At 44.8% G+C, this 14,351-nt stretch overlaps 1 protein-coding gene across 3 annotated transcripts in view; it reads left to right on the plus strand.

Annotated features, from left to right (window-relative positions):
• The window catches only part of ddx47 (DEAD (Asp-Glu-Ala-Asp) box polypeptide 47), a 47,545-nt gene extending 39,037 nt beyond the window's left edge, over positions 1–8,508 (plus strand). For 2 of the 3 annotated variants that reach the window (XM_069909842.1, XM_069909843.1), the window contains one exon: positions 1,286–1,513. In XM_069909842.1, coding sequence (XP_069765943.1) covers positions 1,286–1,288 — 3 coding nt within the window. In that variant the 3' untranslated portion in view covers positions 1,289–1,513. Of the gene's footprint in view, positions 1–1,285; positions 1,514–5,891 lie in introns of those variants that run through there. The other variant, XM_069909841.1, reaches the window with a different exon arrangement.
• The last annotated feature ends 5,843 nt before the right edge of the window (positions 8,509–14,351 follow it).

The raw sequence follows: 14,351 nt of genomic DNA on the forward strand, positions 1-14,351 counted from the left end.
TGTGGCATAAATATTCCCAACATCGCCCCAAACCAATGCTCCAAGACACTGGGAGAGCAAACAGCTCAAATTAAACCTAATTCTGCATTGGAGAAGTTTGAACTGCTGTACAACCATCAGGGACAACCCGAGTTGGTCTTGTTGAAGTTATCAGCTCTCATAGACCACAAAAGGCTTTCAAACCTTTTGCCTTCAAAGGACAAGCCCCCAAAACAAACTGATCTCTATCATGAGCCAAGGCTCCTCCGACATGTCCCGAGCTGGAAGCATCAGCTCCTGTTTCGACCCCATGAACTCCTGTCACCTGATAAACAACATTGACGCAGTCTTGACCACAATTAAGGTCAGAGCTGGCCCTTGTTTCAAAGTCCAGCGACAATCAAGTATCAGCCAATTGTTGGCCAAGTTCCAGCTCAGGCCTGGCTCCTGGCCACGAGGGAGAGAGCAGAAATTAAAGGGTTGTTAATCAGGTGACAGAAATTCATGGGTTTAAAGCAGGTGAGTTTCTCTTCCCTCCCCCCACCCCCCCCATCCCCAGTAACTTGTGGCCTTCAGGCTGAGATGAGGTGATGCTGCCATCAGAGGAAGGTTTTACTGTGGCTGCTTTTTCAGGGGTTGTTCTTTGAGTTGTTGGGGTGAAAGGAATCTGGTGTTTGTGGAAGCCCCTGTGCATGGGTAGTTTGCAAACTGCTTGTTTTCCATGTGGCTCATGGCGGTGGAGCCAGAGAAATATGTTGGTTTAATGTGTGTGGTTTATGCTGCCTGCAAATTTAGCTCTTGTCTTGGGATAATGGTTTTTGGAATGTTTATACTTGATTGTGTCTGAGGTGTGGGCTGCTGTGGTTTGGGCCCAGATGTGGGTGGGAGGCTGGCTGTTGATGGGCAAGGGCTGGGTTTGGGGACTGTTAGGAATTCTCTTTTGCTCTTGACTGCAAGAAGCACTTCATTTAACTTTCTGCTAATGTAACTCTGTCTGCCTTATGCCTGAATGAAGTGAAGTTTGTGTAATATTGCACTTTACTACATGACAATCCATTGAATTTTGATCTTGTTTAGCAGAATGTTCTTAAAAGTGAGAGTGACCCAGGTTCAAACCTGTCCCCGTGTGAAGAGTTTGAGTGTTTTTGTCTCACCCTTCACCAAATGTAAAGGGGAATGTGGGTATTTGTGTGGTCAGGGCTTGTTATGACCTGTTACTGTTCTGTATGTTTAAAGTTCCTGTTTGTGTGAATGTACAGTTCAGGGGTGAAATGTCCTGATGTCGATCTTCTGTGTTCACACGTAGTAACTCAACCAAATTCTGTGAGGACGCAAATGCTGGAGAGGCTCAGCAGGTCAAGCGGTGAACTTTACATAGTACAGATACTCACCCTGAGCTCAAGCCTGAAACGCTGCTTGTGTATCTATCTGAATACTGTCTGGAGCAACCAAATCAGCATCTCCAATCAGAATGGGTGGGGAGTTTTGTGCTTTACAGTCCTATCGATGCAACATTTAAAAATCTTGAGGTTCATCTGAGTCTTAAGTCTTTAACATTATTCCTGCAGGACAATAACAGGCCCTTCACCCCCACATGAACCTGTGTTACCTGAACCCCACGTTAACCTCCAGAGTTACAGTACAGCACAGAAACAGGTCCTTCGGGTCTGTGCTGGGCTATTACTGTGCCCAGTCTCACTAACCTGCACCCAGTCCATAGCCCTCCGTACCCTTCCCAACCACAGACCAATCCAAATTCTTCTATGTTAAAATTGACCCCTCATTCACCGTCACCTGGCAGCTCGTTCTACACTCCCACTACTCTCTGAACAAATTTTCTCTAATTTTCCCCCTAAACCTTTCCCCTTTCACCCTGAACCAAAATCCTCTGGTTTGCCTCTCAGTGGATAATGCTGACCTACATATACTGTCTATCCCCCTCATAATTTTAAGTACCTCAATGAAATATCCCTCATTCTTCTACCCTCCAGGGAATTAAGTCCTAACCTGTTAAACCTTTCCCTGGAACTGAGTTCCTAATGTTCGTGCAACATCCTAGTAAATCTCTGCACTCTTTCTATCTTATTGATATCTTCCTTGTAGATTGGTGATCAAAATTGCAAACAAGACTCCAAATTTGGCCTCACCAATTTCTTGTAAAGCTTTGCCATAACATCCAAACGTTGAAACTTTGATTTATGAAGGTCCATATGGCAAAAACTCTCTTTACAACCCTATCCACTGTGACAGCACTTTCATGGAATGACATCTGTTTCGCTGATCCTTCTGTTCCACCTCCCGGCCCGACCGTTCACCGTGTCTGTCTTTTCTTGGTATGTCCTTCAAAAAGCGACACCTCACGCTTGTCCAGGTTAAATTTCACCTGCTGTTTCTCCAGTTGGTCCAGATCCCTCTGCAAGCTTTGAGATCCTTCCTCCGATCTTAGTGTTGTCTACAAACTTTCTGATCCAATCACCACGTTCTCATCCAAACGGTTTTTCTAGATGACAAACAATGCTGTTCTCAGCACTGATCCCTGAAGCACACCACTAGTCACAGGCCTCCAGTCTGAGATGCAATTGTCCACAGGCTCTCACTGGCTTCTCCCACACAGCCAATGTTTTTGAATATCATTAACATTGAAATTTCACATCCAAAATACAGAGTACTTATGGATAGATGTTAAAATTTTCAAAGCTACATTACACTTAAAATTGCACCATTTCACAAGATAAAGGAACAGAAGTAGGCCATGGCTCATCGTCTCCTCCACTCTGAGTATTGCACCTAACATGTGAGCTCTTGCAGTTGCTCACTCTGACACCAGATGGCGGTATTGTCCCAATTTCTCTCCACCACATCACCACCTGCCCTCACTGATTCACCAAAATTAAGTAAATAATTTTTAGGTTTTTTAAAATCTTAAATATTTATAAAACACTTTTTATTCCAATGTTTAATTTTAGCAGTGTGGTGTCTTTGTGCCCAGAAATAAGTGCCAAGGACTTGTTTTTCTGGTTGAGGCTCTGGTTAAATGTTGTTTGACCTCACGAAGCACTGTCCAAGAACATCTCTCTTCCATGGAATGAGATCCCGTCCAAGAACGTCTCCCCTCCATGGAATGAGATCCCGTCCAAGAACATCTCCCCTCCATGGAATGAGATCCCGTCCAAGAACGTCTCCCCTCCATGGAATGAGATCCCGTCCAAGAACATCTCCCCTCCATGGAATGAGATCCCATCCAAGAACGTCTCCCCTCCATGGAATGAGATCCCGTCCAAGAACATCTCCCCTCCGTGGAATGAGATCCCGTCCAAGAACATCTCCCCTCCATGGAATGAGATCCCGTCCAAGAACATCTCCCTTCCATGGAATGAGATCCCGTCCAAGAACGTCTCCCCTCCATGGAATGAGATCCCGTCCAAGAATGTCTCCCCTCCATGGAATGAGATCCCGTCCAAGAATGTCTCCCCTCCATGGAATGAGATACCGTCCAAGAACGTCTCCCCTCCATGGAATGAGATCCCGTCCAAGAATGTCTCCCCTCCATGGAATGAGATACCGTCCAAGAACGTCTCCCCTCCATGGAATGAGATCCTGCTGTATGAAGATTGCAGGAAAGATCTCAAGCAGAGGACATATTTGTAAGGTGAAAAGGGGCCTTGGCGAGTGGGAGGAGGAAGAGTCCCAATGCATTTTATACCCTCATGGAAAACGAGAGAGGATGAGACCACTCAAGGTCAGTTTGGAATTAAAATATTACATGTACAGCACAGTAACAGGCCATGCTGCCCAAATCCCCCATTTAACTGGCAAACCCTGTTCATTTTGAAGCGTGTGAAGCAACCAGAGGAAACCCACAGAAACAGGGAGAAGGTACCAACTCCTTACAGATAGTGCGAGATTCGAACCCCGGTCACTGGGGCTGTGACAGTGTTGCTTGGAGTCTGAGGACATGGTTGTGGAACTGACTGAGTACTTACCATCAGTATTTACTAAGAAGGACATGGTGGATAGTTGGGCACATTCAATGGTCCAGGTGTTTTGAGATGAAGTGTTGGGATTTTTCGGGAGTCTGAGCCCTTCAACGGGAGTGCAGAATAACAGGCAAACATTCGAATAAGACAAAAAGGTCACAGTTAAGGGGTAACAGGTGGAGACAGGTGTAAGGGTAGAAGAAAAAAAGCTGAACAGCAATGGGGAAGAAGAGGACAGAGAAGCATAGCTCTGATAGAATGAAGGGAAGGGGAAATGAGAGGAAAAGAGATGGGTGGGGAAACAGACCAGAGGAGGGGGTCTTACTGGAAATTTGGAGGTTGATGTTAATGCTGTCTGGTTGGAAACTTCCAAGATGGGATTTGAGCTTGGCCTCTGTTGCAGCCATCAGAGTGAAGGTGCCCAACAAAATGATCTTCCAGTCTGCATCCAATCTCCCCAGCATAGATGAGTCCATGTCAGGAGCAGCAGATCCAGTGGAGGCCCCTGCAGGTTCATGAGTGAAATGTTGCTTCACAGGGTCAGGTTCCAAGTGAACAGTTGATGGGAGGGGATGAGCGAGTCACTGATGGAGCAATCATAAGAGAAAGGGAGAGGAAAGGGAGGATGTGTCTGGTGGTGGGATCCCATTGTAGGTTGCAGAAGTTGTGGAAAATATATGGGGTGGGAAGTAAGGACCAGGGGAATCCTGTTCTTGTTATATTGAGGGGAGTGGGGGAAGGGGCAGGGCTGGGAATAGAGATGTGGGTGAGGGCATTAGTCCAGATATCCTGGACCAGATGGGCCTCATCCTCAGCAGATGAATTGGAAAATGGTGGCTGTGTTTCAGACTGGAGGACAGCGAATGCCTCAGGGTTCAGTCATGTGACCCTTGCTCTGTGTAATGGACAGAAATTGAAGAGTCTTTCAGAAGACCCGATTGTTCCAGCCTCTACTACCAGCAATGCATTCCAGGTACCCACTACTCTCTGTTTAAAACCTTCCCTCTTACATTTCCCTGAAACTTTCCTCCATTCACCTCAAACAGATGCCCTCTAGTGTTTGCAATTGTTGCTCTGGGGAAAAGGTGTTGGCTCGCCACCCTTTCCACACTCCTCATAATCTTATAGACCTCGATTCAGTCACCTCTCATCCTTCGCCCTTGTAAAGAGAAAAGGCCCATGCTCTGCTAAGCTTGCTTCAGATGACATCTTCTGCAACCCAAGCAATATCCTGGTGAATCTCCTCTGCACACTCTCTACACTATCAACATCCTTCCCGTAATGAGGTGACCAGAATTGAATGCAACGCTGCGTGTGGTCTAACCAGAGTTTTGTAGAGCTACAACATGACCTCATGAGCTCAAGCCCCCTAATAATGAAGCCCAGCATCCCTTCTCAACCACCTTCTCAAGTTGTGCAGCGACCTTAAAGGATTCATGTCCCTGGACCCCAAGACTCCTCTGGCTCCTCCACATTGTTAAGAATCCTGCCATTAACCATGTCCCCTGCCTTCAAATTCCACCTTCCAACATGCATCACTGCACACTTATCCCAATGAAGCTCCATCTGCCACTTTGCTGTATCCTGTTGAAACCTTCTATGTGAACCTCAACACCTCCAACCTTTGAATCACCTGCAAACTTACCGATTCATCCCTGCACCTTCTTCATCCAGGTCATTTATGAAAATCACGAAGACCAGGGATCCCAGTACAGATCCCACTGAAATGCCACCAGTCACTGCCCTCCAGGCAGAATACATTCCATCTACTGCTGGCCTCTGCTTTCCGCAGGCAAGCCAATTCCGAATCCAAGCGGCAATAGATCTTTAGATCCCGCGCCTCATGACTTTCTGAATCAGCGTCGCTTACTGAAATACATTTCCACCACGTCTACTGCCTTTCTTTCATCAATTTCCTTTGTTACTTCCTCAAAGGGTTCCTGACCATGTTGGAGGTTCGGATCTGGAGCTTGACGTTGCCAATGGTTGGGACTGGACTCTGTGAAGCTGCGTGGGTTGCAAAACCACTGGAGGTGAATCTACAGTGTTATGGAATGGGTTAATAAAATTATGGTAAAATATATGTTGAAAGATTGTAAGGTTTAGTTGTTCGATCACACTTCATAAACATCTCAGGTGTCATGCAGGAGAATACTTCATGCCTCCAATTGGCTTTGCTGAGAGAGGGAGAAAACTTATAAATATGATGAAGTACATAGTAAACTGTTACATAGTAATGGAATAATGAATACATAATGAATACATAATGAACAGTACATAGTTCATGCAGTTTATTCTTTGGAGAGGGAAATTATTGGAGGGGTTTTGGACAGCCAAGGGCTGATTAATGTGTGTGGTAGGTCGTGTTTAATTAATTATTTTGTACCAACAAAGTAGACTTTAGTAAGGCCTTTGACGAGGTCTCATGTAGGAGGCTAGTTCAGAAGATTCAGACACGAGGAATCCAAGGAGAGATTTGAAATTGGCTGAATGGTAGTTTTCAGTTATCACAGACCACAAAAGGCTTTCAAACCAACACTCAAAGGACAAGACCCCAAAACAAACTGATCTCTATCATGAGCCAAGGCTCCTCCGACACTCCCTGAACTGGAAGCATCAGCTCCTGTTTCGACCCCATGAACTCCTGTCACCTGATAAACAACATTGACGCAGTCTTGACCACAATAATAAAGGTCAGAGCCGGCCCATGTTTCAACGTCCAACGACAATCAAGTATCAGCCAATTGTTGGCCAAATTCCAGCTCAGGCCTGGCTCTTGGCCACGAGGGAGAGAGCAGCAATTAAAGGGTTGTTAATCAGGTGACAGAAATTCATGGGTTTAAAGCAGGTGAGTTTCTCTTTCTCCCCCCCCCCCCCACCCCCTCCGCCATCCCCAGTAACTTGTGGCCTTCAGGCTGAGATGAGGTGATGCTGCCATCAGAGGAAGGTTTTACTGTGGCTGCTTTTTCAGGGGTTGTTCTTTGAGTTGTTGGGGTGAAAGGAATCTGGTGTTTGTGGAAGCCCCTGTACATGGGTAGTTTGCAAACTGCTTGTTTTCCATGTGGCTCATGGCGGTGGAGCCAGAGAAATGTGTTGGTTTAATGAGCTTTACTCTTTTTAACCAGGTCAAACTCCCTCGTGCATTTCAATAGCACCGTGCTTATGTCCAGGTAGATACAACCTTCTCCCCCACATATTCCACTGGACCCCCCCCCCCCCACCTTTGGACACACCATTGCCGCCAGTAAAATCTTCTCCCTCTCCTAGTAGCAAAGGAACCTTACCAGGATAGAGCGCTGTTGGTTTGGCCCATATGGGGGGGGGGGGGGAGAGAGAGACTGGTGGGCCCATTCTATTTCCAGGTTATTTCCCAATTGTTCCCTCCCCAGTGTATCTGGGATCCACTTTTTCAGGAACTCCACCATGTCTCTCTCCTTCTTCCCCCCCCATAATTTTAACCTTGTTCCTCCTGCTGATGTTTTCTAAGGAATCTATCTTCTAAAACATCTTTAACCCATCCCTTTCCCATGCTTTTATTCTCTCTCTTTATCCAATCTTTCTTCTGCTCTCTCAATTCTCTCGGTTTCCGAAACCCTTTTTGTCAGGTTTTCCAGCCTTTCTTTGATTTCCCCCTGCCTGCTACCAGTGTCTTCAAAGTTCCAATAGCCTCCAGTATCTCATTGGCAAAGGGGACCAGGCCCTCTGCCCTTTTATTGTGTCCTTCCTTTACCCCATAATTTTTCCTCTTCCTCCACTTCACTTTCTGACTCCAGGCCGCTGTGTCACATTACTCTCCCTCCCATTCCCATCTGGCCATGCTGCTCTTGGAGTCCTCCAGGCTCCATGTCTCAAAAGCCCTCCAACGCTTCAGACCAATCCTCTTCATGGCCGCTGGTTGGAGCGACCTTACCAGGTAACTCTTTCTTCTCCCTTACTTTTTCTTCCAGCCTGCAGGGTCCTTCTCTCTGCTACTGCCAACGTCGCCACCCACTCCTCCTCGGCTCGGCTCCCCCAACCTTGAGTCCCCGAATCTCTTGCGCCCAACAGCGCTTCCGTCACCACCCACTCCTCGGCTCACCCAAGATCAAACCTTATTGGGGCCATCCTATTTCTCACTCTCGGGCGAGTCATGTTCCCTTGGGAAGTTTTGGGGCTTTGTTGCCATTGCTAACACTACTTCCACCTCTTCATTCTTTTCCTATTTCTTTATTCATTTTCTTCGTTGTCTTTTTTGGGATATTTTATTTTTTGGATCTTTTCTATCTATCCTTTATTCTCTTTTCCTCGGGAGCTCTTAGACCACCTGACAAACCCCTCACCACCATCTTGGGTCTCTGGGAAAGCTGTTGATATTGCTCCTCACTTGACTAATATTTTAAAGAGTGAAGAGTTCATTTGAACAGCCATTTGTCAAGAAAGCAATTGACGAATGGAAAGACATGGTCTGCTGTAAACATATGCTTACATCGCTTGTCTGTGAGAAGCCATGTGGTTTAGCAGTTGATGGATGCAGCCGGTGGTGTATTAAAAATAAACATGACTGATGATGTGGCTTATGTATCTCAAAAGAATTATTCTGCTACTGGAAAATAATTTTTGTCCCTTGTATTAGCTCTGCCACATGTCGAACAATGTGTTTGCGCTGCTATGGGATTAAGCATCGTTTACATTGACCATAATCTTTGAGTAAGATTAAAAATAAGAATAGATGATTATTGAACTGAAGTTTAATTTTGCAAGAATATGACTGAGGTATAAGACATTATAATGATATTAAGAGCCAGTGTTATTGAGGATTGCTTATTTAGATGTTGAATTTATATGTTTCTGCTATATTTGTTTTTATTAGATTGTTTAAGGCTGTGAAATCTATTAAGAACAAATGGGAGGTTGCAGTTTAAAACTCTGACCTTTCAGAAGTCCAACATTTTCTCCATGGAAAGGAGGTGTAATGGAGTTGTGTTAACCTTTAATTTAATATTAAATTATATTCCTCATATATAAGAATGTCTTGGTAAAGTAAATTACAGAGTTAAAATATTGTACCTGTATTCTTGGTGAGTTAGCTTGGGTGGTTTGAGGGACACAAAGACAAAGTATTAGCAATTTAAACACACACGGTTCTTTGAGATCGTAGACGGAAGACCGTTTGAGGTAAACATGGATGCTGATTGAAGTTAGAGTCAAGAAGATGAAAAGAATTTAGGATGGTTCTTGAGATATTGAAAACAATAGGTGTTAGTTCAGAAGCACCTGTATAAAAGCAGGCCATTTCAGTTCTGAGGAAAATGATAAAGCATGTATTGATTTTTATAGATAGAAATTTTCTCTCTAGATGTTATTTTTTTACATGCCAATAAAATTTAAAAAACCTTTTAGTTCCAAACATAATTAAAAGGGTTGTTAGTTCATAACAGACAGCTGTCAATCTTTGCCTTGAATACACCCAACGACCCGGCCTCCATAGGTGCCCAAGGCAGCAAATTCCAGAGCTTCACCGCATTCTGGCTGAAGAAGTTACTCCCCATTGAAACGGGCATTCTTCAGTCCTGAAGTTGTGGCCTTTTGTCTTCCACTCCCCTATCCTGCAAAACAACTTCACCGCATTTACTCTGTTCGGGCCTTTCAACATTCATCATGTTCCTGTGGTTCCTCCTCATTCTACTGAACTCCAAGGAGTCCAGTCCAAGAGCCGACAAACGTTCCTCATTTGCTCATCTCTTCATTCCAGGAATCATTCTTGTAAATGTTCTCTGAACCCTCCTCTATTCTTTTTGAAATAAGGAGCCCAAAACTGTGCCCTGAACTTCATGAGGCCACTCTAGTGCCTTACACAGTAAATCCTCAACATCACATCCCTGCTCTTGTGTTCTATTCCCTTGATAGGACATTGCATTAACCTTCTTCACCACCAACTCAACTTGAGGTGAACCTTTCTGGTATCCTGCATGAGGACTCCCAATTCCTTTTCCACCTCCGAATTCTGAATTTTTTTTTCCCCATCCAAAAAAAGCTATATTTTTACATGCAACATTTTAGTATTATAAACATTGTCTGTCTTGCCCTCCTCTTCTTTTCCCTAACCTTCTGGGCTTCAGAGCCTGATCTTATCCCAGAGGAACAGGTAGTGATGCCTTCCCCAGCTTGACTGACCCTCCCCCCCAACAGTATTCAAGGAGGAGTACTGATTGTTGAGAACTGCAGGCACAGGGACCCTCTCTTGTACTTGTCTCTTCCCTTTCCCTCTCCTGACTGCAACCCACTGATCCTCCTCCCTGAGACCACCTGGCTATAACTCCTATCTATGACGGCCTCACTCTCCCTGACCAGAGAGAGGTCAGCGAGCTGCCCCTCCAGTTCCCTCACACGGTCCCTGAGACGCTGCAGCTCAGCCCACCTAGCGCAGATGTGGATGTCTGGGAGGCCAGAAGACTCCAGAACCTCCCACATCTGACACTGAGAACAGCAAACTGTTCTCCCACTCATCCCTTCTTCCCCCCCCCCCCCTCACTGAACAAAGAGAAAAAAACTATAATATGTGACAAATATACAGTCTTACCTTAATGGAGATATGCTCGACCTCAGCCTCTCGAAGCCCCACTCCTTCAGCAGGCCACTCACTCACTGGGCTGCTCCTTTGCCTTACCCCCCTTTGATAGGCCCTTGACTAATTCACCCCGTCACTCTCACCTCGCTTGGTCCTCCTTCGAATACCGCCCAAGCACTGGTCGCCGGCTCCACCGACTTGGCCCGAGCCCCCGTAAGGAACTGAATTTAGTGCCTTACCTTTCTCCTCACTCTCCCCTTTAATTCTCAACTCCTCAGAATTTCAATTCACGTGAGGCCGTTTGTTCAATATTTCTGGCAAAGTGACTTTGTTTGGAACGTTTTACTTTAACCACTTTTAAAGATTCAGGCAACTGACGATTCAATTGGTTGCGCCCAACTGCTCGTGAAATAAGTTTCCAATACCCTTTCAAATTCGGCTGGTCCTCGAGTTCCAGAAATTCCACACAGAATAGAAGTGAATATTAATTCATCAATGTTTTATGCCTCCGCTTATATAATCATACACTCAAGGGAATACAGTCCTGTTTAGCCAAAACCTTCCTTTCACTCAACCCCTGGAATGTCCCAGTGAAACCTTTCTTTATACGTTGCCCTGGATGGGCATCCTTCGTATTGCACTGAACTGCACATATGCATGTAAAGTGTCTGAAATTTATGGGGCAGCTGTGTCATGATGTGCATTCCTTCCCTGGTGCCCTTTAAAGTGGAACGTGCCAAAGGTATATGTCCTATGAAGCAGGAGTCACAATGCCTTATGTTAGCGGAAAACCGCTGTTCACTCCAGCCTGAATGATCTCCTTCCACTTTTTGCCTGTATTCAACAGGCCAACTGACTTTGAAACTGCACCATCAATTCCACGCTGATCCAATGCGTCTTCCTTTATAAGAGAATCACGAGAGACCTTATCAAACTGTTTATTATGTAAACAACATTTGCTTCTCGACCTCCACTATCCATCGGCGTACTTTCTCAAACGTGCATAAACTTCCCAGAGAAATATCACATTCACATAACAAATTCGACAACGCCCTTGCATCTATTATCAAGTTCCGTAGGAGCTTGGACTGCTGATACGTTGGACTTTACTTTGTGTGGCTGCGGGGTCGTTGAAACTAAGAAGGCTCTTACTCATCTTTCTCTGACTGCGAGAGGTGCTTTCGACAGTTTCTGCTGATGGCGGATGTGCAGACTAATGCAAATTACATGTAATATTACACTGCTTTTATTACATGACTACAAAAATGAACCTTAGACCGCAAATGACAGTGTAAGGCTCACTTTCCAGTAAAACGTCCATCTTATTTCACTCCGAAATTCAATCCTTTGGTTATATCTTTTTGAAATCATAATCTGCTGGCAGAGTTATAAAAATGTTTGCTTGAAACATTGATTTTAATTTTTCTAATATTGATTGGGGGACGTATTCAGTTAAAGGGCTGCATGGTTTTGAATTTGTAAAATGTATGCAGACTAGTTTTTTTGAGAAATAGGTTAAGGTAACCACTAGAGAGGGGGCAGTGTTGCATCTACTGTTGGGAAATAAAATAGGGCAGGTGTCTGAGGTGTGTGTTGGGGAGCACTTGGGATCTCGTGATCATAGTACCATTAGTTTCAATACAATTATGGAAAGGGATAGGTTTGGTCCGACGATGAAGGTTTTTGAGTGGGGGAAAGCCAGATTTAATGAGATGAGAAGGGATTTGCAGGGAGTGGTTTGGGCTGATTTGTTATATGGGAAGGAGGTGGAGGAGAATTGGAGGGCATTTAAAGGTGAGATTTTGAGGATGCTAAATCTTTATGTTCCTATTAGGAAAAAAGGTAGGGCCAAATGTTCAAGAGAGCTATGGTTTACAAGGGAGATTAGGAAGTTGCTTCTAGATAAAAAGGAGGCCTACATTAAATGAAGGAAGCAAAGTATGGATGAGATGCTTGGAAGATACATGGATTTTAGAAAGAAGCTTGACAAGGAAATTAGGATTGCGAAAAGAAGATACGAGGTGGCTATAGCGAACAGAGTGAAAGTAAGTCCAAAGGGCTTTTACAAATATGTGAATAGAAGAATTGGTCCACTAGAGAATCGGAGCAGACGAATGTGTGAGGAGTCAAATGAGATGGGGTAGATATTGAATGAGTTCTTCTTGTCGGTATTCACTAGGGAAAAGGATATGGAAATGTGTAGGATAGGTGAGGCAAAAGGAGTAATTATGGAAAACATAGGGATTAGGAATGAGGGGTTGTTGGAACTTCTGAAGCATATAAAGGTATTAAGTCTCCGGTTCTCAATGGGATTTTCCCTAGGACCTTGATGGAAGTCAAGGAGGAAATGGCGGAGATTCTGGCAGTGATTTTTCAACAGTCACTGGAGGAAGATGTGGTGCCACGGGATTGGTGTGTTGCAAACTTGGTTCCTCTGTTTAAAAGGGCTCCAGGTGTAAGCCCAGCAATTATCAGTCAGTACATTTGATGTCAGTGATTGGTAAACTAATGTATTCTTATAGATAATATGTATAAGTATCTAGAGGGACAGGGATTGATCAGGGACACCCAACACGGGTTTGTGAGGGGAAGGTCATGTTTGACAAATCTTGTTGATTTTTTCTGAGGAAGTGACTAGAAAGGTTAATGAAGATAGAGCAGTAGATGTGGTGTATTTGGATTTCAGTAAGGCTTTCGATTTCTCTTGGTGCCTGCCACATTGACCACCGCCAGTGGGCTGATATCTCCTCAAACCGTACATCTTGGCGCCTCACAGTTCAGCGGGCAGCAACCTCCTTTGAAGAAGACCGCAGAGCCCACCTCACTGACAAAAGACAAAGGAGGAAAAACCCAACACCCAACCCCAACCAACCAATTTTCCCCTGCAACCGCTGCATCCGTGTCTGCCTGTCCCGCATCGGACTTGTCAGCCACAAACGAGCCTGCAGCTGACGTGGACATTTACCCCCTCCATAAATCTTCGTCTGTGAAGCCAAGCCAAAGAAAGAAGGCTTTCGATAAGGTTGCACATGGAAGGTTGGTGAGGAGGGTTCAAGCACTAGGGATTACTGTTGAGGTAATCAGATGGGTTCAACCGTGGCTAGAAGGTAGGCACTAGAGGGTCATGGTGGATAATTTTCTGTCAGGATGGAGGCCAGTGACGAGCGGTGTGCCTCAGGGATCAGTGTTGGGTTCCTTCTTGTTCGTCATTTACATTAATGATTTGGATGATGGGGTGGTAAATTGGGTGTGTAAATATGCGGACAATACAAAAGTGAGGGAATTGTGGATAGTGAGGATGGTTTTTGAAGATTGCAGAAGGATTTGAACTGCTTAGAAGAGTGGGCTGAAAGGTGGCAGATGGAGTTTAATGTAAATAAATGTGAGGTGCTTCATTTTGGGAAGAATAATCAAAACAGGACAGATGCAGTGAAGGGGAGGGCATTGAGGAATGCAGAGGAACAGAGAGATCTTGGAATAATGGTTCATCATTCTTTGAAGGTAGAGTCTCATGTAGATAGGGTGGTGAAGAAGGCTTTTGGTATGCTGGCATGGAATATAGGAGCTGGGAGGTGATGTTGAGACTATTCAAGGCATTGGTGTGGATTATTGTGTGCAGTTCAGGTCTCCATATTATAGCAGGGATATCAATAAGGTAGAGAGGGTGCGGTGAAGATTTACTAAAATGTTGCCTGGATTGCAGTGTCTAGAATACAAAGAAATTTTGAGTAGACTGGGTCTTTATTCATTGGGGCGTAGAAGGTTGAGGGGGGATTTGATAGAGGTATATAGAATTATGAGGGGGACAGATAGAGTAGATGTGAATAGGCTCCTTCCCTTGAGGGTTG

Source organism: Narcine bancroftii, chromosome 13, assembly GCF_036971445.1.
Source record: "Narcine bancroftii isolate sNarBan1 chromosome 13, sNarBan1.hap1, whole genome shotgun sequence".
NCBI lineage: Eukaryota > Metazoa > Chordata > Chondrichthyes > Torpediniformes > Narcinidae > Narcine > Narcine bancroftii.